Raw genomic sequence first — 27,740 nt, 5'->3', positions numbered from 1 at the left:
TAGAGAGTTCAGCTACAAAGAAACCATTTTGTAAAGAGCTCAGCTGCAAACAAATCACCTGTACAGAATTCAGCTACGAACAAATCACCCTATAGAGAGATCAGCTAGAAGAAGTTACCTTATAGATAGTTCAGTTACAAACAAATCTCCCTGTAGAAAGATCAGCTAGAAGAAATTACCTTGTAGAGAGTTCAGCTACAAAGAAACCACCATGTAGAGAGTTCAGCTGCAAAGAAATCACCCTGTAGAAAATTCAGCCACAAACAAATTGCCCTGTAGAAAGATCAGTTAGAAGAAGTTACCTTGTAGATCGTTGAGCTACAAACAATTCACCCTGTAGAGAGAGCATCTAGAAGAAGTCACCTTGTAGAGTGTTCAGTTACAAAGAAACCACCATGGAGATTTCTGTAATCAATATATGTATTATATATATAATTTGTACATTTACTGATAAAATATTTAAAGTACATCTACTTCATCTTTTCTTCTTCCTGTGGTAAAGAAAAAAGGATAGGTTAAAAAAGTCCCAAAGCCAGCCTATTTTGGGGTATACAAATATAAAAAGAAGTGAAATCTAATCCAAAACAGCCATGCTGTAAAAAAAGAGTGCGGCCCTCAAAAAGGCTATGGTGAAAAAAGATGTGAAATCCAAGGTGGCGGCCAAGAAATGGCTGTGATGGTAAAAATTTTAATAACGACAATTCAGGTGAATTTTTGTGCCGCTTGTTGAGGGCCGCACACTTTTTTTTACAGCTTGGCTGTTTTGGATTAGATACTCTTTACAGAAATACTCTAATTGATATTTTATTTCACTCAATATATATGTAGGTATTTAATGACCTTAGTGACTCAAGCTATGAAGTAGTAGATAATTACACAATCACCCTACCAAGCACACCACCGAGGAGTACTGTGTCTGTGGCAGTTGTTGTTTCTGTAACAAGGTGACTAATTTGTACTTATAGAATGACTATTCTAAAATATTGCATACTTTTACATAGATCAAATGTTGATGATGGCTTATCTCAGTCAACTGAATCAAGTGGTGGCTACGTTATTGTGTTTTTTACAAGCACACACAGAATAATTCTCTCACCGAACTGTAAGTACTGTAGTGCACAGCAGTGTAAGCAATGTTATATTACTAATATTTTTATTTCTTTATAGCATGGTGCTACTGTGGCAACCCTTTCTTACTAACTGAAATTCCTGTGTGCATTGGTCCTGGTGTACCACCATGTGTTATGAGTAGTAATGGTTATGAGGTATGTGTGATGACCTATGATGCATTATTCTATCTTTAAATGAGACAATGATACCGTATTTATAATAGAGAGTTATTTTCGAAGCAGAAAATCTTGCAGAAGACGCAAAATCTGAATTTCAAGATTTTAAAATTTTCAAAGTCTGGGTGATTTTAAGTAGATGGAAATTTGTGTCACAATTTAAGAAGAAGTGTACATGTTTGTCAAAAACTGACTTACTGCCCCACCACCTTGTGCACTGAAGAGGAGACTAGGGTAGGCTAGAGTGCTCACAATACCTTCATGGCACCTTGGCAATATTGATTTAGGTATAATCAAGCCCAAATGTGCCTTCAGTACAACTTGAAATGCTTCCAAAAAGTTACCACAAAATTAATTTTTTTTAAATTATTTTTAGTGGAATTTTTTACTGACTGACAGACAGACTGACTAATACCTTCAGACAAGCATAATTTGATAATGACTAAGGCTACGAGCTTGATTCTTTCACTGTTTGATGTCGCTTCATCCAGAGACATGCCTTTTGAAATTATGTTCTTTTTACATGTAGGTCAATTATTTTCGCACACAAAATTTGACCCATTTTTTAAACTTTGAAGCTTCGTAACCTTTTAATCATGGTATATAATTGCCTGAGGTGTAGCTACATTACCTGGCTAAATTTTGATACTAAGAGCAAGTTGATCGGGGTAATGAGTCATGGGTTACATCATTTTATATGCAGGTGTGTAAAATGTGTGTAAAAGGTACCTTTTCGCAATCCAGTCACATATATTGCATAATAAACTACACTGCTGGGTACTATTACTATGTATTTTAAAGCTACACTATTATGTTATTTGCATTATTATGTGTCTCTGTGTATAGTGCAAATCTCCCATATATGCTGGTAATGGGACAGTGTGTGGACTAGATTCCGATGGTGATGGATATCCTAATAATGATCTTCCTTGTGCAGATATTGATGAATACTGTAGAGAGGTGTGAATTATTTCAATAGGGTTGGGTGGTATATTGAAAATGCATAATGTGGAAAATATACTTTGCAATACCATACCTGTTTCACTGCCCATACAAAAGTCTCAATAGTAGCAGTGAAATTTATCCCGTATTTCACTGGTAGCAGTGAAAAAGTTGTAATTGCAATTTCATTGGCTAGAATTTATGTTAACAATGTAGTGCCAATTAGTGTTGACGCGTGTTTAGTACATAGTGACAAACTGCGTATATAGCAACGCTAATGCACAGCATGCGTATATGCAGCGAGTATGGTATTAACTGGGAATAGCATGGGTAGCAGTGAAATTTGGGATAAATACCACGAGTGTTGTATTGGAAATGGAGATAAATTAAATTTGCCATTTCCAATACAACACTCGTGGTATTTATCCCAAATTTCACTGCTACCCATGCTATTAATAGTACAAATTTCATGTACTGTAAAAAAAATCATCATTGAAAATTCTGCTTATATAGGTATGCATACACTGCATTTCTAAATCACCATAATAACTTTTCATCAAATTTTTTCAACATTTGACAAATACTTAATATCAAAGGCCGTGCATGTTCAAAACTAAATATTCCCTATGTCTACACCTGCTAGTTATTTCACAACACTAGCAGCTCTGCTGGATTGATCTGCTGGATTGATTGGTATATCTTGTAGGCATAAAGCTATTACTATGTTTGAGTGGTGCTAAAATCATCTATTATGCTTTGAGAAATGTCCACCATCTTTTAGTGTTGCATTGATATGATGTACAGTTTGCCAAAAATCAATATTGGATAATAATTATTTTCATGCCAATAAACGTACAGTAGCTGATCTACATGTAGACAAATTCTACTAAAAAATGACTAAATTAGCAGTACATTTAAGCAATAATGGCAACAATGTAATGATGAAGAATGCAACTCTATGCATTTGTAAATATCATTTGGTGCACATGAACACATGCTTTTAAATAAAATTTAGTACCTGTTGCTTATTCTGTCATGGTGCCGAATCAGATATCAATGCACAAAAATGCAGCCAATGCATGTCTGATAACTAATCCTATTATCATTTGGTCAATAATGTCAGTTTATTGCTGTATCAGACCATTTACATAGATGTTTCAGATTTTAATTTTCTTTTGTTCTTTTATCTGAGTACTATATTAGAGTGTTTAATCATTCTTTGTGATTACGGTAGTGAAATTATGTGATTTTGTATTAGACTTTTTGACTGCTCTAATAGAGCATCTTTTACAAAGTGAAAATGTTATAGTTTTTAATACATATAATTTAGAGTTGTACCGATTCCCACTTTTTAGGGAAAGCCGATATCCGATATATTTTTACCCTGTTTTACCGATAGTTAACCAAATTGTAGGTCTCTACAATTATACTTGTGCACACTCCATTAAAAGTAGAGCTAGTAAAACCAATTCTGTGAAATTGTACACTTACCTCAACTCAAAATTGCTAGTCAGACAAGTGGGCTAGGGCCTGAACCATCACTGTTTATCTTTGTGATTACCACAAAACATAAACAAATTACCCAAGTACATACCAGAGCCTTTGACACCAGCTCTCCAGTGGTACTGCAGTTGCTGAAGCTGAATAGACTAATAATCTGCTGGCCACAGCCCATTACAACCGATTTCTGATCATGGTAAAAACAGCTGATTATCGGCTTCTACCAATTACTGATCCGATTATTGGTACAACTCTAATATAATTGCTTTATAATGCGAGCACAATTCCTGATTCATGATCTCCACAAGTACATATTACCAAAATATATAATTGCCACATCCCTAATTTCCTGGCACATCAACTTATCAAGCCAGCTGGTAATACAACACATTAATTTTTATAATGCAGCCACCAATGGAAAATTTTTGGTGAATAAATTTACTATAGGTAATAATATTCTTAAACTAATTTGGAAGTGTAAAAATACTTTAATAGGGTAAGTGCCTGTCATATCAGAGTGTTGGACTTCTCTCCAACTTTTTGATTTCAAGTACCTGATCTCCGATCTCAATTTTTGGTGGTGGCATCACATAATATAGAGACTAGTAAGCTCAATATCATTCTAATATTTAAGGACAGCAAAAGCAACCGTTCTAAATACTATGGTAATGTCAATACTGTGATAATATTGCTCACAAAGTATGACTACTGTGCTACTGTATATAGTAGTTTCACTAGCTATCATTCAGCCTTAATTGCAAGTTTTTATTATTCATTACAATGTACCTTATGTTCTAGGATGTGTGTTCTACTGTGTACTCTGATGGAGCAAATTCTTGCACATTTTGTGACGTGTGTCCACCAGTTAGCAGTGAGTAAACATATACCTACAGCATATGATCCATGATTGCAAAATTCTGTATTATATGTAGTCTACATATTTGATGGTGTTGTCATGGGGTATGCCATTAGTAGATTTTCAGAGTTACAATCTATTCAAACAGTTGCACATCCTTACTGACATGCAAATATATATTATATTATTATTGTGTTGATCATTCTGGTATTGTAACCTTCCCAGTCAGTAGTAAAAACAAAAATCAGTATTATAGTACTGTATATTAGGGATCGTGGAGGTTTGGGCTTTTCTGGCCAAGAATATCACCCCAGAACCAGCTTTACAATGCCATCCTGGTACCTTGGTTGTGTTTCTTCTGTATAATCAAGCCCAAAAGTGTCTTCAGTATGACTCTAAATGCTTCCAATGGATTGTTACAAAATTAAAATAATATATTCAATGGGATTTTCTACTGCCTGCCTGCCTTACTGATGCCTTCAAACAAGCATAACTCAATAATGGCTAAGGCTATTGGTTTGATGTTTTACTGTTCGGTGTTGCTTCATCCTGAGACATGCATTTTGGCATACCATAGTACATACAACATGGACTTACCTTTGTCCTCTTTTGTGTCCCATCTCTTTTTACTGACAGCCCAAGGAGTTGATTCAAGGTAGCATGATGGCTTCCCTACATTCCATTCTATATTTCCATGGTAACTGGATTGATAGCAAAGGTACTTCTCCTACTGTTCTTTGTTTGTTGCACTGCGTAACACATATGTAGCTGAAAGCAAAGTGTAATACAGTATAGCTACTTCACTTTCGAGTCAGTAATTGATTTCTGGGTGCACATTCAGATGAAAACCTTAACTCTGGTGCAATCCTTTCTTTTGATGTGGTAAGCATGGCTTCACCAGTCATAACAACGTCATAAAAAAGTAACACAAGTATAAGGAATTTTAAGTTCGATTAGGGATCATAGAAAAAAGTAGGGAAATAGGTCGCCTACAACTGCAGATATAATAGTAAACAATTAATCCCTAAATCAATTGTGGATAGACTGGATTAGGGATTAAATGTCCACTATTATGTCTGCAGGTATAGGTGACCTCTCTTGTTCCCCTGCTTTTTCTATAATCTCTAATCGAATTTAATTTTTACTTATGTACTGTTAAGAATTTAAGTACAGCCGTGATCATATTGTGGCCTTCAAACAAAATCTTCAGGATGTTTGACAACTGTGTAATGGAAAAAAGGACAAAATGTACAGTTAGAATCCTTCTAGGATTAAAGTTATCTCATGGAAGGTGAAATATCAACAGCTAATACAGTATCAACACCATGTGTCCTCATCTAAAGTTTGACAAAATTACATAGCACTTAAAACATGTCCGCCCTCCTCTGATCAATATCAAAACAGCCATTTCTTGGCTGTCATTTTTGATTGCCAAACTTTATTATTTAATTGCATAGTCCCACTTGGTATTTCAGGCGAACCTCAATACAAATCTAGCTAATGGTGGGGTTGAATGGGGTTTACTGGATAATCAAAATGGACTCAGTATAAGTTTTAAGATGGTATGCTTGGTTTAATAAAAACCCTTTGGTTATGTCGATATTAACAATTTCATGTATATCCTGCACTCGTACCTCAGCCCTTTGCATGCCATACAAAGCTGCAGCAATAAACATTGCGTGGTAACTCCTGTTGTAAGCTTAGTGTTCTTCAGTATGTTATAAATGAACCATTTGTATAATATATTTTAGCAGTGCTTAAATCATGTCCGCCCTCCTCTGGATATTGATAATGAATTGAAAAGATGGGAGTTTGCAATTCAAGTAGGAATCATAGAAATAAACTCCATTGTCTACATACAGTTATATAATAATACAAGTGGTAGGAAAAATTAATTACAAATTTTAAGTTGGATTAGGGATCAAAAATTAAAAAGCAGTGAAACAAGAGAATAGCAAAAAGTAATAAAACAAGATAGGTTGCCTATTATTCCTGCAGATATACTAATGGACATATAATCCCTAATTTACTATAGTCATAATCAAGACACACAATAATGTGTCATGTGTGGCCAAGTACAGACAGTGCGGGCGCGCAACAGACAAGTGTGTATTTTACAGGAACCAAGAAAATGCCGTTTTCACGCATCCATAGCTTGATAATTGTTGGACAGAAATTAACCATTTTTGCTGTGGAAACTCCCTTGGAGTAGGGAACCTCTCATTCCAAAAAATATGAGGTGAATCCGCCCATTCACTACTGTGATATTCACCTTCAAAGTTTGTCTTATTTTCTTTGTATTTTTCTTAATCATTTCTTTTTTCTTTTTTGTCTTACACACTTTAGAAAAATCAAAATAACTCACACATGCTATAATTGAATTACTTATAATTTGGAGGGCAGTACGAGCATAATACTACACATTTACAGTCCAATTTTGGTACAGATAAGACAAAGAACAAGAGAGTTATGTGCAATTCTTCAAAATTCCAAAGGTGATTTGTTATCACGCCTTCAGGGTAAACCGCTTGACGGAATAACTTGAAAATCAGTCTGTACATGGAGTAACTATTGTAGTACAAACCTTTTGTAGTTTGAAAGAAATCGCAATAACGGTCATGGAGTTATACAAAAACGCCAACCATGTGCAAAAATTGCATGATCGAGTTTTTAGCATTACCTACCATGCCTACCAGGAAAATAGCTAATGGGATAAGCTGAAAATAGGTAGAGAGGTAGAATAATTATTTTAGAAGTAGTTTACAAGGAATCAGATTAAAATTACACTACAAAAGTCAACTAGGTGTAACAAGTGCGTGATCGAGGTACTCTAATAGAGCAGTCACCCTATTAATGCATTCAGCTAAGAAATAAATAATTACTCTCTTAAAGCATTCATCTATATATATTAGAGAATTTAATATTGTAATAAGCCACTCTGTTTGGAGCTTAACTTAAAGAAGGTCACCCTGTAGAGGGATCAGCTAGAAACAAGTCAACAAGTCATCCTGCAAAGTGTTAAACCACATTTTAAATCACCCTGTAGCTAGAAACCAGTCACCCTAAAGAAAGTTCAACTATATTTCAAGTCATCCTGTTTAGAATTCAGCTGGAAATAAGATACCTTGTAGAGAGATCAGCTAGAAACAAATCACCCTGTACTGAAAGCAATTCACCTAGTAGAGCTAGAAACTAGTCACCCTGTGGAAAATATCAGCTGGAAACAAACAGAGATCAGCTAGAGCAAATTACCCTGTAGAAAGATCAGCTAGAAACAAGTCACAGAGACTGTCAATAGAGAAATCAGCTAGAAGAGATCAGCTGGAAACAAATCACCTTGTAGGGAGAAATGAATCACTCTGTAGAGAGATTAGATAGAAACAAATCACCCTTTAAAGAGATCAGCTAGAAATGAATCACTCTGTAGAGAGATCAACTAGAAACAAGTCACCCTGCAATGAGTTCAGTTACATTTTAAGTCAGCCTATAGGAAGTTTAGTAGAAACAAGCCGCCTCTAGAGAGATCAGCTAGAAACAAGTCACTATGTATAAAGAGTTCATGCAGCTATATACATATATAAGCAAGTAGGCTTGCACCAATTATGCTGGCATAATTTCGAGCGTAATAGGGTGGCAAAAGCATCAAGCATTATGCCAACATAATAGGATGATTTTCAAGAATTTTAATTAAAATGTGCAATGCGCTTGCCGAAAGTACTGCACAACATAAACACACTGCACATTATTACTGTGCTTCATATCAAAAACCTTTAGTTTTACTATTTCTTGGCTGATTATTCACACTTAATAGTAGTAAGATCGAGATATTCTAATAGAACAGTCAATTACTCTAATACAGTAGTCAGGAAATGAGGATATACTCTAATAAAACAGTCAGCTCTAGAGCATAATCTTGATTTTGAGAGCATAATATTGAGCATAATAGGCTGGATTTTTGAGCACTGCTCAAAAGCATAATAGGCTATTTTCAAAGCATAATTGGCTCAAGCCTATAAGTAAGTCACCATGGAGAGAGATCAGCTAGAAACAAATCACCCTGTAGAGAGATCAGCTTGATGAAGTCACCCAGTAGAGTGTTCAACTACATTTCAAGTCACCCTGTAGAGAGTTCAGCTAGAAACAGGTCACAGATCAGCCACATATAGAATCAAGTCACCCTGTAGAATGTTCAGCTAGAAACAAGTCACCCTGTAGTGAGATCAGCTACATTTCAAATCACCCTGTAGAAAAACCAGCTTGAAACAAATTACCCCATAGAAGGATCAGTTAGAAACAAGTCATCCTGTAGAGAGATCAGATAGAATCAAGGCACCCTTTAGAGAGATCAGCTAGAAAAAAGTAACCCTGTAATAAGATCAGCTACATTTCAAATCACCCTGTAGTAAGAGAGATCAGCTCAAAACAAATCACCCTGTAGAGAGATCTGGTAGAAGCAAGTCGCCCTGTAGAGAGTACAGCCAGAAAGAAGTCATGCTGGAGAGATCAGCTACTGTAGCTAGAAACAAGTCACCCCCATCAGCTAGAAACAAATCACGCTGTAGAGAGATCAGCTAGAAACAAATCACGCTGTAGAGAGATCAGCTACAAAAAAATCACTCTGTAGAGAGATCAGCTGGAAACAAGCCACTCTGTGGAGAGATCAGCTACAAAAAAATCTCTCGGTAAACAGTTCAGCTAGAAACAAATCAACCTGTAGAGAGATCAGTTGAAAACAAGTTACCATGCAAAGAGTTCAAATATTTTTCATGTCACCCTGCAGAGCAATTAGCTCAAAACAAATCACTGTGTATAGATATCAGGTATCACCATGTAGAGAGTTAAACTATAGAAAAAGTTACCCTGTAGAAAGATCAGCTTGAGTCCATAGAGAGATCAGTTAGACACAAGTCACAATGTAAAGAGATCAGCTTGAAACAATTACCTTGTACAGAGATCAGCTAGAAACAAGTCACAGTGTAGAAAAATCAGCTACATTTCAAATCACCCTGTAGAAAGGAACATATCAACCTGTAAAAGGATCAGTTAGAAACAAATCACCCTGTAGAGAGATCAAAGTCACCCTGTAGAGAATTTAGCTAGAAACATGTCACCCTGTAGAGAGTTCACCTACAAGAAAGCCATCCTGTAGAGAGTTCAGCTATCTTGTAATTTTTCCTGTAGAGTTTAGTTAGATTATAAGTCACTCTGTTATGAGTTTAATTACAAATCGTTCACCATGTCGTCTAAGAGTACAGCTACATTCTGAGTATCCAGGTAGAAATTTCAGGTACGTACATACACATGTCCCTGTAGAGTTTTCAGCTGAAAACAATTCAGCCTGCTTTTAATGGTTACTAAACACAATTGTAAATAATATTGTTAAATGTGCATGTATACAGTAGCTAAACAATTTAGAAATACCCAAAGCTAGCCATAGGCTGGCTTTAGGTAGGAAATTACAAAAAGAAATGATATCTAATCAAAAATAGCTAAGTTGTAAAAAAGGGTGTGGCCTCCAAAAAAGCCAGGGTGAAAAAATATGTGAAATCCAAGGTGGTGGCCAAGAAATGGCTGTGATGGTAGGTTAATGGTAAAAATTTAATAATGACAATTCAGGTGACTTTGATGCTGAATCCTAGTGAAAACTGGAGGAGGCAACACAAATTCACCTGAATTGTCGTTGTTAATTTTTTTGTTATTAGCCTACCATCGCAGACATTTCTTACCTGCCACCTTGGATTTCACACCTTTTTCACCATAGCCTTTTTGAGGGCCACACTCTTTTTTTACAGCTTGGCTGTTTTGGATTAGATTTCACTTCTTTTTGTATTTGTATACCCCAAAGCCGGCCTATGGCCGGCTTTGAGGTTTTTTTAACTTATCTTTTTTTTTTACCACAGGAAGAAGAAAAAGATGAAACAAATGTTGAATACTTTAAATATTTCTGATTTTATCAGTAAATGTACATTTTATATATGTAATACATATATTTATTACAGAACTCTCCATGGTGATTTCTTTGTAACTGAACACTTTACAAGGTAACTTCTTCTAGCTGATCTCTCTACAGGGTGATTTGTTTGTAGCTGAACTCTCTACAAGGATACCTCTTCTAACTGAGCGCTGTACAGGGTGAATTGTTTGTAGCTGAACTATCTACAAGGTAACGTCTTCTAGCTGATCTCTCTGCAGGATGATTTGTTTGTAGCTGAATTCTGTATAGGTGATTTGTTTGCAGCTGAGCTCTTTACAGAATGGTTTCTTTGTAGCTGAACTCTCTACAAGGTAACTTCTTCTAGCTGATGTATCTACAGGGTCACTAGTTTGTAGCTGAATTCTCTACATAGTGGTTTCTTTGTAACTGAACTCTCTACAAGAAAACTTCTTCTAACTGATCTCTGAACCGGGTGAATTGTTTGTAGCTGAACTCTCTACAAGGAAACTTCTTCTAGCTGATCTCTCTACAGGAAGATTTGTTTGTAGCTGAACTCTCTACGTGTGATTAGTTTGCGACTGAATTCTCTACATGATGGTTTCTTTGTAGCTGAACTCTGTACAAGGTAACATCTTCTAGCTGATCTCTCTACAGGGCAATTTGTTTGTAGCTGAACTCTCTACATGGTGGTTTCTTTGTAGCTGAACTCTACAAGGTGATTTCTTCTAGCTGATCTATCTCTTTCCGTAGTTGAACTCCCTACAAGGTAACTTCTTCTAGCTGATCTCTCTACAGGGTGAATTGTTTGTAGCTGAACTCTCTACAGGGTGATTTGTTTGTAGCTGATCTCTATACAGGTTACTTGTTTCTATCTAATCTCTTGAATTCTGTTCAGTGTGACTGCTCTATTAGGATGACTGCTCTATTAGGATGACTGCTCTATTAGAGTATCTCGATCTCGCACTTGCTGCATCAAGTTGGATTTCGTGTTATAACTCCGTGGCTTTAAGTCTGATTCTTCTACACCATTGAAGAGCCTTTCTAAGATGATTACTCCATCTGTACAGTGAATTTCAAAGCATTACCCCAAGCGGTTTATCTGGTCGGCGTGGTAAGTAGTCGTTTTTTATTAGCTAATCTCGGTTGCATAAGGGGGCATCTCCAAACTGATTTTGGTACGCTTAACGTCATAATGACGCTAACTTCAGACCCCCCCTCCTTAACATCACACTATGAAACAATGCATTGGCAATAGAAGCACAAAACGTTATATTCTTTACCTGAAAACGTAGTCTACAAACAGTATAGCTGTTTAATCACGTCACTTTCTCTGTTCTATAGCTGTTTACACTATAACTGCTTTAATAAAAATTAATAACGTCATGGGCTGAACCCCCCTCCCCATTATGACGTTAAGCGTACCAAAGTCAGTTTGGAGATGCCCCCTAATTGTTACACACTGTTGGTTTTTTCATTGTATCTTCCTGGTTTTAGCTCGATTTCTTTCAAACCACAAAAGGTTTGAGGTTCAATAGTTAACCTATTCACCCACCGATTTTCAGCTTCTTCACATATGTGGTTTACCCTGTAGACGTGACAACATATTGGTGTTATTTTTCATGAATAATCGCTCATACCTCTTTGCCTGTTTATGATATTCCTGCCAAAGTTGATACCGAGATGCACCTTTATATCCCCCTTCTGTGTGCCAAATTTCAAGGCAATCGGATAAGGCGTTCGCATTTTATAGCAGTTTTTGTAAGTGTGCGAAAAGAGAAAGAAAAATAAGAAGAAATAAAAAATGAAGAAACTAAACCAATTTTTGAAGTCGCACATCTCGGGAACTCCTGAAGCGGTTTCACTCAAATTTGGAATGTGGAGTACTGAAGTTGGAGGGAGTGTCCACAGCAAACATCGTCTTGTTTCATCAAGGCAGCACGGAGGTGCGAAAAGTGCGTTTTCTTTCTTCCTGTCAATATACTCACGAGTGTTGCGCGCCGGCTTCTTGGGCAGCACGACACACTACCGTGTGTCTTGATAGCCATGACTAATGAACCCATGTGTACTGTATCAAAAGAAAAAATAGTGCCATGCACCCCATGAAATTAATTTTGCATCTAATGTGCCCCCAACAATCTATTACTGAAAAATGCAGTGGCCATATGTATCTTATGTTTCACCCCATTACACAGCAATACAAATGAAGAACAGTACAAGAAGTACCTCTGCAATTACTACAGAAAATAAGGGTGATACTTAAGTGTAATAGCTACCCCCACAACTACAGAGAAGCTATACTGTTAATCAACACCTTGTATTGTCAGCAAAAGGACCTTGCCTGTTTGCCAATCACAGTGTATGTACAATACATGCATGTATCATGGACTTGCCTTTGTCCTTCTTTGTGTCCCCATCTCTAGACAAAGCAATGTTGAACAGTGAGCCCATAACCTTGTGCATTGTGGAATTATGCTTGGCTGAAGGCATCAGTTAGTTAGTTAGTCAATCAGTAGAAATTTCAGTTATTAAATAGATTTTTTGATTCAATAGAAGCTTGTTCTGAAAGATTTGGAGTTTCTCTGAAGGAATTTTTGGGCTTGATTATGCTTAACCAATACAGCCTAGCTGTTTTGAAGGAAAGTTAAACTATTTTTGGTGATTACAATGACAAACAATTCCAAAACTCTATGATGATGACATCATCCCAAATATGCAGTACCATAATTACAAAGTTAGATTGTAATCTTAACTTTAAAAAGGATAAAGTGATGCATATAGCTAAAAGCACAGGAGCAAATTATACAATGGAAACTTTGGGGTCTACTGTAGAGTTGACAAAGACAGATTTTGAGAAAGATCTAGGCGTATGGGTAGCATCTTCTCTTAAATCTTCCTTGCACTGTGATAAAGCTGCAGCTGCTGCAACCAGAATCCTGGGAATGCTTAAAAGAACATTTACAAAATTCTCTAAAGAATTGTTTACCTTCCTTCCATCCATTAATAATAATAATAATAATAAGTAGGGATTTATCATTCAGTAGGCATAGTGTACAGTAGTTGCAAGTGTAATCCAATTCCAGTATTGTTTCATCATACAGTACAATAGTACTGTATAGTAGGGACCACAAATGTTTGGGCATGGCCCATGAAAAACATCACCCAAAACCAGCCTCACTTTCCTTGATGACGGTGAAGCATCATTGGTTAGGTAAAACTAAGCCCAAAAAACCTTCAGATCAGCTCAAAACACTTGTATTAAATTAAGTTGCTATGATTTTTTTTTTAATGGAATTTTCTAGTGATTGACTAACTGAGTAGCCAACTGACGGACTAACTGATACCTTCAGACAAGTATAACATGATAACGGCTAAGGTTATGGGTTTGATTTTTTCACTGTTTGACATCGCTTCAGCAGGGTACATGCCTTTTGGCATACCATGGTATATGCAATGCATTCTTCATGGAACAGAGTCCTCCTTTGTGTCCCATTCATCTTTGTTGACAGCATAAGGCATCTATTTGGTGGTAGTGTGTGATAGCTTTCCTCATAACAGAAATCATCCCATATTTTTCAAAGTAACTACTTTGATTGCAGAGGTGCTTTTTGAACAGTTCTTGATTCACAATGCTGTGTAATAGGTTTAACATAGCTGACAACAAAGCGTAATGGATACTTCACTTTTCAAATGATAATTGATAACTGGGGGGGCACAATGCTATTTCTTTCTTTTGATGAGGTATGCATGGGTTCACCAGTCACAATGATTTTGTTTGCAAAAAAGTTAACAAACAAGTACAGTATGATATACACAAAAAACTTATAACTTTCAACCAGAGTAGGGACCATATATAGTACATCAACAAAAAGTACTGAAACAAGCTGGAGTAGTGCATAATATTAAATCACAGTAAAACAATAAGAAGTGTTATATCCCCACTGTACATTTCCATTGAGCACAGTAGGGATATAACACTTCTTATTGTTTTACTGTGATTTAATATTATGCACTACTCCAGCTTGTTTCAGTACTTTTTATCAATGCAATATGGTCCCTACTCTAGTCGAAAATTCTATTTTTTGTGTATTTGTTTATTTGATCCCTACTCAATTCCTTGTGTTTGTTTATTTGTTTATGTTTCGATGTATTTGTGATGAACCCATGCATACTATATCAAAAGAATATCATCAGACATATCATAAAATAAATTTCACTTCTAAACATACATCCTGACAATCAAACACTGAGATAAGTTATCATTTTGCTTTCTTTCCAGGTAAAAATGCATGCCTTGGGCCTAAGCAACATCAAACAGTAAATAACCAAGCCAGTGGTGGATACAGGGGGGTTGCAATGGTTTCAGCTGAAACTCCCTCTGAAGAAGTGCGTGTGCCCCTAATTTATTTACGATTTGTGTGAGTGATAAAATCACCAACAGTCATGCATAGTGTATCGCATTGGGACTTTATCTACTGGCCAAAGTTTCATGCTTTTACCTTTGAAATCAATAGAAATAACATTACAGCATTGAAGCGTGTTAAGCACTTCTAAAACTAATTATCAATTAGTGCTGTTTTGCTTCAAAACTTTCTGTGAAGGCCTAGATCATCTATGAAACAATGCTTTGGAATGATTTTTATGATTCACTACAGATCTATGTAGTTATAGGCTACTGAGCTATAAGACTAGTTAACAACCCCAGCTGGACTATTGTTGGTGAGCGGATCACAGTTATTGAAAACTTCCTGAACCTGAAACCCCCTCTGAAAATTCCTACATCCACCACTGCAAGCCTGTACTTGTGGTAAAATACTGCATGTGGTATTGTGGTATTGTATACACATTAGTGATGAAGTTTACATATGCATAGCCAATAATGATATATGATTGCATAATAGTGTTTATTATTATTATTATTACTAGGCCCGGGGCAAATACAACCAAGTACAATCACCAACGGGACAACTTACTAATGCAGCATGTACAAACAGTGCATGGCCAACACAGTGTGTGCAGGTAGAGAAGATGCACAGTTATACAATTCTAGAGGAATTGACTGGCACATGTATGTATTAGTATGCAATTACAATCAGTGATTATCCGATCATGGAGATGTGAGGCTTCAGATGGACAGCTATGCATCATCACACAAACTTACCAGCTGGAAACTGCACCTTCTTCGCACAATGGCCTGCCAGATGAGGCTTTCTCCCATCCCATACACGAGTGAAGGTAGCCTAGTTACGCGAGACTAAAGAAACAAGACTATCAAAGTGTTTTAACCAACAAAAACTAACCTCCAGCGATTAGTAGCAACTTCCATTCATGTTGTTAATTAAGCAGGAGTAACAACCACTCATCTTCCAATCGAAATAGATGCTGTCTCCAACTTTCAAACACAAATGAACAGTAGTTTGCCTGTCTAGTGGGCGTCACGTGCTAACTGTTTGATCAGCATTAAATAAAATCGTCGTACGTTTCTATCACCTCACGACAACACCCACCCATTATACGATTGTCTCTACATGCAACATAGATTCTATTCCCGGTGACTGTGAAGCCTTAGGCCTTGTAGTTTTCTCAAACATTATTTATTATTTATTTATTTCATTATTAATGACGTAATTTTAACCGCATTTCATATTATTCTTAGTACTTGGTTGTATAACTAGGCCTGGGCCACATACAACCAATTACAACCACCAATGGGACAATCTACAAATGGGGCATGTACAAACAGTGCATGACCAGCACAGTGTGTGTGGGTGGAAAAGATGCACATACAGTAAACATAATAGTCCGGTAGATAAAACTTGTAACCCGGAAAAAAATGGTATAAAAGAAAGTTTGGTATCATTTTAAAGCTCTTTTCTCATAGAACAACATATCCAAAGTCCCAAAAAATCCCCCTTGGGGAATTTGTTTTATATCAGTTTAAAATTTCCAGGTATTTTCAATCAGTATGTGCAAAGAACAAGCAGCTGCTAACAATCGTGACTGGATCTGCAAGAACCCCACATGTCAGTACCAGTTCATTTTTTTGTATTTCCATTTCTTTTGATAGCCAAGGAATGATAAACTGAAGTTTCAGCTCTATAAACCAGGCACTTTTGAAGTGACAGTACTACAAAGTGGTAATAACAGAACTAAAATCAATTTGTACAGTGACAATAAAGAATATAAACTACAGGCACTTAATTAAACGGTCATAACTTACGATTGCAGTCCTTTACCAAGATGCAACTTGCATCATCAGATTCTCCATGAACGGGTGAATCCATTGCTGGGTAAGTTTTGTCTTCCAGGCCCTTCCTACAACCATCGCCAGGCAAAATTGACAACGTGAGAACAAAACTATAGTGATCCACTTGTTCAACCCAAGGCAGACCAATGCTCATACTTTTTGTCTCCTTGGGGGTACAGACATGAAACAAAGATTTAAAAAGTCCTATTGCTGTGGGGATCACGGTGCTATCACGGATTTTGCTGTTAGCACCTTCCTTCATTGAGAAAGAAGCACCCAAAATATTTCACCCAATGGCATTGCGTTCATAAATCAGGGGGAAACCGCAGCTATTTTACACAATTACACATGAAACTACAAATTGTGACTATAAACTATAGTTACATATATAACAACTATGATATGACTATAACAACGAGACTACAATTATGGGGAAAAGGAGAAGTCATCATCCAAGCCTTGTGAGCCCGATATCATAAAAATAATCCTGGCATTGTTTGTTCAGCATGAACACACTGAAAGTTGTTGATGTAAGTTTCTCCTAGCCACTTTGGATGGAACTATGATCAGTAATGGGTCTAAGAATTGATCTCGGAATTGATGGTGAAAAAGGTGTCCTTACTCCAAAAGATTCCACAACTAGTGGAATGAAATGACCTCCTCTTAAAAGCTATTACTCTAAACACTGAGTTCAATAGCAGAGACTTGTTCACAAATGATTTGTAGTAATTGTGTTGACAAATTGTGACCGAATCTGCAAGAATCCCATATGTTAGTGTAAACCTAATTTTGCAGTAGCTACCCAGGAGTTATATTTGATCCTGATTATCAACATGGCTATCCTGCCTATTTTGGTGTCTCTGTCTGCAGTACTACTTCTCTGCTCCCTGTGCTGCCCATGGGGTGGCTGCTGCAGCTGGATAAGTGGCTAAGGATACTACTGAAGCATCTGGCTTCTGTGAAAAAGCAGCTAAAGAAAATTTTGATCTTTTAACTAGCAAACTGATGTGGACACGGTGTGGCCAGCTAATAGTTTTACTCAATAGGATGCCTCACTCTGTTGATGGCATTTACACCAGATATAAGTAGTCACCTATCAGTTACAAGCTTTCTTGCACCTTTTCATTTGGAAACAACTGGCCTAGTGCCTGTCTATAAGATGCTAAAAGACATACTGTAATTTATGGTTGATTTTATTCTGCAAAGTTACAGGGAAAGCATTAGCTAAGACTTCTTAGTATAGTAATAATCGGAAAGCTGTTTTTCAAAATGATAGCATTGTGCACAGTTCTCCTTCACTATACCAGCAACAAAGAAAAGCTGCACATTACATACATAGGTAATCCTGCAAACTAACATGTTATGTATGTGTAAGTTAGACAGTTTATGCCTCCGCCTCCCATTCAATGATAAGAAGCTACGGCTAGCTCAGTATATTCTGTTTTACTTAAAGAGCTATGTAAAAGCAGTCAGTTTTTATTACATGCCTTCTGTACTGCAGAACGCTACTGATGTCAGCTCCTAATCTCACATCCTCCTGATTACTTGAACTGTGCATTAGTTGAATCATAGAATTTTGGTTTCACAAACCTTACTTGGATCTCTGAGATCAATGCATGCTGAGATGTAGTACAGGTGTTTGGTTATTCAGAGTATACGTATCTCGGCCTTCCCTGGTGCCATCAGCTTTTAAACTACTTAGCAAAGGCTAATTATCTGCAGCTTTCTTTACAACAGCTGTGTCGTTATCAGTATCAGGATTAAGAAAACACTTTCTAAACTGCAGCACTCCCTTTAAAGGGTTTGATGCTACAGTATGTGCCTTCATCATTTATATTGCTCACAGTTTGCCTCTCCAAAGACTGATTTAAATCACAGGTCCTATGGTGCCATCTTTTGCCATAAAATCATTCTGGTCATTTGATATTGAAGATATACTGAGTCTCACTTACATACTCTGATCTTGAGAAATATTACACACCCTTGCTCTGCAGTTTTATTTGAAAATGACAAAAAAAAGCATGATCAATATTTTGATCATTGTGTAGCTATAACAAGATTGGTGCTTATGGTTACATACTAACTCCATTTTTATGAATGCATCTCACACAGGCTAAAGTTTAATGCAATCATTCACTTATTTGTAACAGGAAGTGAATATCTGTATATTAATGTACTTATCAATATTATTCCCGTCCTCTCCCCTTATCAGAATAATAGAGGGTGATAGTAGCTAGCCGTGGCTTCTGAGCCTATGTACATATTATGGTCATAGTGATTTTATCGTTATCGTGTTCTACTGTATTCAAACAATTGTCAGAGAGGTATTCATACTACTGTTGACAAACTTTGTGCCAGCCATTTTTGAATTAAAATCATTTATGTCATCTGCTATGTACAGCTATCACAATATACTTTGTTCAGTTTTCCAGTAGGAATGTGCGTGATTATACAGATGTATCAATATAACATTTACCATAATCATGGTACCAATATTAAAATATTCATAAGGACCATCAAAGAGACAACACCCAAACATTACTAAGACAATGGACTCTGTACTCACTAAATCGTGGAGCACTAGTGTATACACCAATAGAAGAACATGCCCTACAAATACAGTGGATAGCTGATCAAAGCAATGAAAATCCCAGACATGCAACCATGAAGCAAACCTAAAACTACCAAATACTCATCCCTCACTTAGTGGACAAAAGAAAAGCCAAAGGCTTATAAAAGATAATAGCTTCGTGAGCTAATTGTGATGGGTACATCTAAAAGTGGCATGTTCAACCTCACAAATGTGCTGGCCATATACATGAGATTTGATATTGTCATGTTTCTTTAAGACAAAATATAAGAGATTAACTTGTTGGAGGAAGCAAGAGGATTGAAATTTTACTGTTATTCCTTTTTAGAGGTAAAATTGTAATCATAGAGGTTCACAGGAACTTCAGAAACTGTCCTTCATAAGTAGGTTAAATGTAGAGTGTACTTTACATGGTGGGTCCTTTATGCACTGCATGTACATGTACAAACTTATTTTTGCCAGCTATCACTTAGACTTGCCAATTCCAAACTAATGCATATGCACATCAGCGTTGAAACCGGGTCGGGTCATCCGGGTCACATTTTCTCCGGGTCATCCGGGTCTGACCCGGTTTACAATTTATCTGGGTCTGACCCGGATTGGATCACGTGAGAAATGAAATTGTTCGTTTGACGATGTGGAACTTATAAACGCTATCGCGTAGCTCTTTCGATCGCATTACCAACATATGTTCAGTCACGCCCATTTGTTAGTAAGTGCAGCATGTAGCACGAAACTGAGGGTATCTATGGTGAGGGGTAGCTATTGTCAGTAGGCGAAGACCTTTTTTTTTTTTTTGGTATTCAACCTACAGCTAGGCTGAAGTTGCAATATTTACTCAACACGAATCGAACGCTCAAAATGTAGACTCGTTTGCTCGCTCGAGACTAGCCGAAACACGTCTTGGCTTTAATTAATCCGGGTCACATCCAGGTCACATCCGGGTCTGTGGAAATGTCTCCAAATTGCAGTATTTTAGCATCTATTTTTCAAAATTTTCCTGGGGGGCATGCCCCCAGACCCCCTAGTTCTTCGCACACCTCTACCTAAGAGATTAGTACCTTGAGTTAGCCCCCACCCTTTCAAATCCGGGTCTGACCCGGATTGCTATCTGGGTCAGTGGGTCATCCGGGTCAGCAGTAGTGACCCGGTTTCAACATTGATGCACATCCGTAGCACTGTGTTTGTGATCCATTTTTCCTCAAATATCAACTCAACAAGTAAGCTGTAGCTGGTGATTACTATTCTATTAAATGTAGTTTAAAAAATACCTTTAAACAAAGTTAAAGTTGAAGATGACGGCAGCCCCAAATAATCATCCATAGACACAAGACAATAATAGGAATAACAGTGCTTTAATAAGAGTACTAGCGCATACGCAGTAGCACGTGGCGTCAGCCGTTTGACAAGTGGCCGTCATTCCCTAAAGGCATATAGCGTGTACCCATGGTTCAAAAAGGTTTAAGGAGGGCAAACTTTGAGGAGAGTTGGGGTATAGAAGGTGCTATAGACAATGATAATCCTTTAGAGTTACAACAAATTCTTGATGATAAAGGAATTGATCCAGATGCTCCTCTTCCTTATCGTAAATGGAGACCACTACATGTAGCGGCTGAAAACGGAAATATTCAGTGTGCAGCATTACTGATTAGTAAATACAAGGCTGATTTGTGTATCACAGATGCTATCTTCTGAAACCACCAAGGAGCACTCGCCTCAATAAGCTATTTAGCAAATCCCAGAAGTTGTTGCATTATGCCTTGGCCAAGTCAAGCAGGAATACCTATGCGGCGGGCCAAAGAAGATATATCAATTTCTGTAAAATGGCAAGGACCAAGCCAATCCCAATGTCTGAGTGCACCTTAACTCTGTTCATAACACACCTGGCTACCTCTAACATCTCACAGGGAACTATAAAGGTATTTCTATCAGCTGTCAGACACATGCACATTTGTAAGGGATTACATAACCATTTCAATCACCAAGTCACCCCTCGGCTCCAACTCATCTTGAGGGGAATTAAAAAGCGCCAAACAGGAATGAACTCTACCAGAACTCGCCTGCCAGTCACTGTCCAAATGCTCCATAGCATCAGATCCCTTTTGTCTAAGGAAAGTACCTCCTACAACAACACCACACTCTGGGCTATGTGCTGTCTCGCCTTTTTTGGCTTCCTAAGAGTTGGTGAGTTCACGATTCCTACAGAAGGCTCATATGACCCATCTTGCCATTTATCACTCAGTGACATTGCAGTTGATAACAGAAAAAACCCCGGTCTATTACAACTGTTCCTAAAGCAGTCCAAAACAGACCCAGGGTGTCAAAGTGTACATGGGCGCCACTGATAGCCCGGTCTGTCCAATAAAGGCAATCCTCTCATACCTTGAAAAAAGGAGCAGGCAACCAGGCCCGCTTTTCATCACTAAGGATGGCAAAGGCTGGACCACAGCTATGTTTCGTGCAGGGCTCAAGTCTCTGCTGGACAACTTCAAGCTAGATAAGCACCACTACAACACACATAGCTTCCGCATAGGAGCAGCAACCTCTGCATCGCTAGCCAAAATGCCAGATGCTCACATACAAACTCTTGGTCGCTGGAGAAGCAACGCTTTTCAACGCTATATCAGACCTCCTCCCAGCGAGGTAGCAAAAATGCCCAAGATTATTGCAGCAGGTTATCAATGACACACTAGACACAACTTGATGCATAATATTCACTTCAATACATGCATTCATGGCAGAATTCGTTAGTCCTTCGTTGTTGTTGTTTGTTTTTTGTAAAAAAAAAAGTAATAAAAATATATATATAAATAAAAAATTAAAATTAATTAATTAATTTTTTAAAAAAAGAAAAAGTAAATAAAAATTCAGACATTTGCATTACTCATATGCGCTAAGTGCTGTTCCCGCATGACACTGAACTTGCAGACTGGCTACCTACACAAAGATCCAGATACTTGGGTGAAAGGTTCCCCACCCCTTGCACATTGCGGGGCCCCTTTCTGTGGCTTAAAGGAAGGCCTTTGGTGCGTAGAATGCCTCTAGGCACCAAATACCTTCCCTGCCCAAGTATCAGTATACCTGGAAAATGAAAATATAAGACCTGGCAAACATTTTACCCCAAAATATTATGACTGAAAAAATATATTAAATCCAATGCGGCAACCGGGACCAGGTGCAGATACCAAACCACCACCACTAACACCAGTTGGTGGGAGGCGAAGAGCTACCAGTGCGACACGCCCCAGACAGGTCAAAGGTGAGTCAAGTATTCAACATTAAATGTAGTTTAAAAAATACCTTTAAACAAAGTTAAAGTTGAAGATGACGGCAGCCCCAAATAATCATCCATAGACACGAGACAATAATAGGAATAACAGTGCTTTAATAAGAGTACTAGCACATGCGCAGTAGCACGTGGCGTCAGCTGTTTGACAAGTGGCCATCAAGAGTTACCCTCCTCTCCCATCCCTGTATTTGTACTTCACCTCTTTCTCACAGCCGCAAGACTAAATAGCAACATACGCTCAAAAAGACACATATCATTGGCAAAATAATGTGGTTGACATACATACAGGGGCATGGCACACATTGTTGACACACATAATTTATACATAACCACATAATCCGCAAATATTGCAAGCATATTATTGCTGATACAACTATGTATTACTAGCCAATACTGCATGCTGTAGCAATGTTATTGTAATGACATGATATTGTCTAGTTTGATGTACTCATTAGCTCATTGCAGGTGAACCTATATCTCCACTCTTCCAAGCGGGGGTGCAGACAGGCACCTATCATGGGCCATTGCCAGCTATTCTAAAACACGGGAGTGTCTGGTATGTGACTCTGTCATGGGTCGACGCCAGCTCCCCCTCAGCTCTGCCTTGCCAGTGCCAATACAATTATTAGCCAATGCTGCAGATTGTATTACTGCTTTGTTGTTACATGTTACTGTTACACTGATGTACTCATTAGCTCACTGCAGGTGACCAAGTGCCGACTGACAATGCTATCTTGGGCCACTGTCAACTCCTCCACAAGCATGGGAGTGCCTGACATGTGACTCCCTCATGGGTCGATGTCACCTCCCCCAACAGGAGTGTTGATACAAACATGGGAGCGCCTGGCATGTGACCGTCGTCACGGGTCAATGCCAGCTCCCCCAACAGGAGTGTTGACTCGCAACTATGCCACAGCTGGATAGTGTCAGCTCCCTGTTGCAAAGAGCATAACACAGTGCTTCCCAGCAGGTGTTGCCTCTTAGACAGAAGCGTTGAGGTGTTGCTCTTTATGGGCACATTTCAGCTTCTGATCTTCAGAGAGCCCAGCATGATGTTTATCCAAACAACTGCTGCCTCTCCAAGTGGAGTGCCGCCCCTATGACTCACTCATGGGCCAATTCCACACATTTCAGAGGGAAGATCAACACATGGCTGCCCTGTGCCAATGTTGGTCATGCCGCTCTGAAGCAGAGCATTAAAACAGCTCTAGCTGCATATGCAGCATCTCCATTCCTGATAGAGGGAATGTGATTAGTACCTGGTCTCTAGGAAGGTTGCTTATAGTATTAAGACCCAGTCATGGCTTAAAGGAAGGCCTTTGGTGCGTAGAATGCCTCTAGGCACCAAATTCCTTCCCTGCCCAAGTATCAGTATACCTGGAAAATGAAAATATAAGACCTGGCAAACATTTTACCCCAAAATATTAGGACTGAAAAAATATTTTAAATCCAATACGGCAACCGGGACCAGGTGCAGATACCAAACCACCACCACTAACACCAGTTGGTGGGAGGCCAAGAGCTACCAGTGCGACACGCCCCAGACAGGTCAAAGGTGAGTCAAGTATTCAACATTAAACACAAGCTGTCAACCATTTCTTACAGAAATTACATGCAAGCATTTAAACAACAGTAAAAAAATTCCCCAAGATGGATTTTTTGGCATTTTGAATATGTTATTCTCCATTAAATTTCACACAGAATGATACCAAAACTTCTTTTATACCACTTTTTTCTGGGTACATGACTTTTTTTACATTTGACTACTGGACTATAAGTGATATATGCAATTACAATTGTGAGGGCCTGCTACTCTTGATACTGAATTTTAATTTATTTTTAAGCTTCATTGCTTGCAGGCGTGAGATTCAATACCATCGATATGAGAGCATGCACTTGCACCTTGACTTGTGAGAATCATGCAGTAGAGGAAGTGACAATGCATGATGTGGTCTTTCATGGTCGGGTAGCTAAATGATGACATGATGCCATGAATATACTACAAGATGAAATTAAATTTTGGAGAACAAACGACTGCATGCAGCTGATCATTGTGAAAGATGGTAGCATCTTCAATAGGACAAAAATCCAATACCAGAAAATAATGGATATGCCACCAGAAAAAGCACAATTCCATTGTGCAGTAGCATTGCAGACTGTAACTATGTATAGACACAATAATATAGTTTACAGTATGTAGGTAAATAAACAGCAGCAATTATCAGCCTAAGGGCACATTTTGTGTATGCTGTGTTTGTTATCTCAATCAGGTTGTATGGGATGTAATTACAGTATAGTTTCCGTCTCAAAGTGACCTCATTCCTGGCACTGAAAGGCTTCAGGTTGAGAGCTACATATATGCATTATCACACAAACTTATCAGTTGAAAGCTGTGTTGGTGTTCTCCACACAATGCCCTACCAAACCCAATGCAAAACTACTGGTAGCTGAGTGCCAGTACATCGATGGTGTGGAAATGGTATAATGATACATAACACAATACTGTACAACATACAGGAGATGCACTGTATACTGTAGAACTTTATGCAACAATGTATTATTAGCACTGAACACTGGAGATGGAAATAATTCAGTTAGTTGAAGCCAGATAAAGGATAAAAGAAGTATAAAAATGATACAATGCACAACAAACAATCATGTTAACATGAAAACACACTCTTAACCTTGTTCATCACACAAAGCATGTCCACTAGCACCTGACATGGTGACTTGGAACTCGCTGTGCCACATGAAAACAGCTTAGAAACTTTAAAACATACTTGTAATCTCAAGTAAAGTGGCCTCTGGCTCTCCTGCAATCACTTGCAGTGGTTTGCTAATCTTCTCTTTCATGCAATCTGAAATTAAAGCATGAATGTGGTACTGGGCATTGTATAATATTATTGGTTCCATTTGTGGTCCTGATTGCGGTCGTATGTTGCCCGAGGATTCACATGCTTACACTTTTGTTTGTTGTACATATTTTCATCAATCATGATGGTTTCTTCTCTCATGTACGTTTAAGTTATCAGCACGAACAGGTGCAACGATTGTACGTCTGTGCCTTCATCCAGAGGTAAATCAATCCCCGGTTAGTTTGTGTCTGTAGGCCTCGTAGCTTTCTGAAACATCATTTATTATTTATGACATAATTTTAACCGCATTTCTTATTACCTTCATTACTTGGTTGTATAATAAATTTATGCTTTACAGTGGACTGCGGAATTGGTAATGATAAAGAAATGATATATTGTCCAACATCTGAACCATCAAAAGCTTGCAAATCAGAGTCGGATAGGACATGGCATATATACTGGCCTGAAACGACAGCAGGATCTCAGGCTGTTACAAGATGCAGTGGAGCAGATTCTATTGGTAAGTTTACTACATACATACACACATTACCCCACTTTTAGGCTGTGAAATATATTTAAAGTAGAAATTTTGGTGTACTTAATACCATGTGGGAAAGACTTTCATTACCATAATTTTCTTTTTTTTTAAATTTACATAAATGACTGCTCTATTAGAGTATCTTGCAAAACTTTTTGTGTAAGGGATTTTCATAAAACTTTTCTGTTTGAATTTTATTTTAAAGCAAAAAAGCAAATTGCAGTATACAGTGTATCTATTCACAATGCTATCAGTATGTAAACATAATCAGTACATCTATCATAGAAAATTTGTTGTACTAAATTCACATCTGTCATCATTCAGTATGATAGTACTGTATAGTTGGGATTATGAAAGTTTCCACCTTCTCACAAAAAAATATTGACAAGAAACCAGTTGAGTTTCACAGTATAATCAACCCCAAAAATGCTTTTCATTTAACCTGAAACACTTTCAATGAGTTGCTAGGAAACTTCTAAGAATTTTATATAGGGGAATTTTCTAATTACTGTACCAACTGTGCTAGCTAACAGGCAAGCATAAAACTCCATGATGCTTACGATTGTGGGGCTCTTTGTTTACCTATAAAATATGTTATATGTGACCATATTTGCAAAAAGGAGTCTTCCACACACAGATCCAATTTACCAACTTTGACAATTCATAAGTTCAGATTTGAAAGACCGAAATTAGTGCAGAAGTGCTTGTCAACATAACTTAATTGATGGAAAAAATTTCATGCTAATAAGTTATGTTACTTTAGCACTACGTTATGGTTTTCCAAGTTCACAGAAAAGGATGTGTGTGGAAGACCCTTTTTGCAAATCCAGTCACATATGTTGTTTTAGCTTGGCAGGAGCCTTTGGCACATATAGAATACATGTATCATGGACTATCCTTGTCCTCCTTTAGTATGTCACAATAATTTTGAGCGTAACAATTGGATTAATATAATTTATCCAGAATTTCATACATACATACATAGTGTATTGTCAATGATTAAGGCCATACAGATGGATAAAAGTCACACGAGTTTGGCAACAAACTACCAACAATTCTTATTAAAGCACACTCTACATACGTCACAATATTGCTGGATATGTACGTAAATTACAATATATGCAATAATACATTGTTACAATACAAGTACACAAAAAAATTGGAATGTTCAACTAGAGTAGGGACCATAACACATTGATACAAAGCACTGGAATAAGTTGAAGTAGTCCATGATATTAAATCACAGTAAAACAATAAGAAGTGTTAGCTATACGCCTATTGTGCTCAAGATACAAATGCACAGTAGGGATATAACACTTCTATAGTTTTACTGTGATTTAATATCATGGACTACTCCAACTTGTTTCAGTACTTTTTATTGATGTGCTATGGTCCCTATTCTAGTTGAAACTTCCATTTTTTGTGTACTTAAATTGTTTGCTAACTTTTGCTGTAAATAATAAATTATTATGACTGGTGAACCCACACATACCGCATATGAAATGTCACTGTGCACCCTAGCTATATCCATTATCGTCTAAGAAGTCAGCTACGTATTTTCAACTCGTTTTACAGCATTACAAATCAAGAACTGTTCAAAAGCCACCTCTGCAATCCCCGCACACTGAAAAAAAGAGATGGTGCCATGCACCCCAGTTATATTTATATCATCTGCAACCCATTACGCAGCAGTACAAATCAAGAA

At 37.6% G+C, this 27,740-nt stretch overlaps 1 protein-coding gene across 1 annotated transcript in view; it reads left to right on the top strand.

Annotated features, from left to right (window-relative positions):
- Positions 1-27,740, top strand: part of LOC136261384 (adhesion G protein-coupled receptor L4-like) — a 200,593-nt gene that overhangs the window by 98,004 nt on the left and 74,849 nt on the right. The window contains exons 5-10 of the mRNA XM_066055389.1: positions 829-944; positions 1,002-1,102; positions 1,168-1,265; positions 2,133-2,246; positions 4,527-4,599; positions 25,856-26,017. Of these exons, the coding sequence (XP_065911461.1) occupies positions 829-944; positions 1,002-1,102; positions 1,168-1,265; positions 2,133-2,246; positions 4,527-4,599; positions 25,856-26,017 (664 nt within the window). The remainder of the gene's footprint in view (positions 1-828; positions 945-1,001; positions 1,103-1,167; positions 1,266-2,132; positions 2,247-4,526; positions 4,600-25,855; positions 26,018-27,740) is intronic.

The sequence above is a fragment of the Dysidea avara genome, chromosome 1 (genome assembly GCF_963678975.1).
Source record: "Dysidea avara chromosome 1, odDysAvar1.4, whole genome shotgun sequence".
Classification (NCBI taxonomy): domain Eukaryota; kingdom Metazoa; phylum Porifera; class Demospongiae; order Dictyoceratida; family Dysideidae; genus Dysidea; species Dysidea avara.
This window is presented reverse-complemented; position numbering and strand designations above follow the sequence as displayed.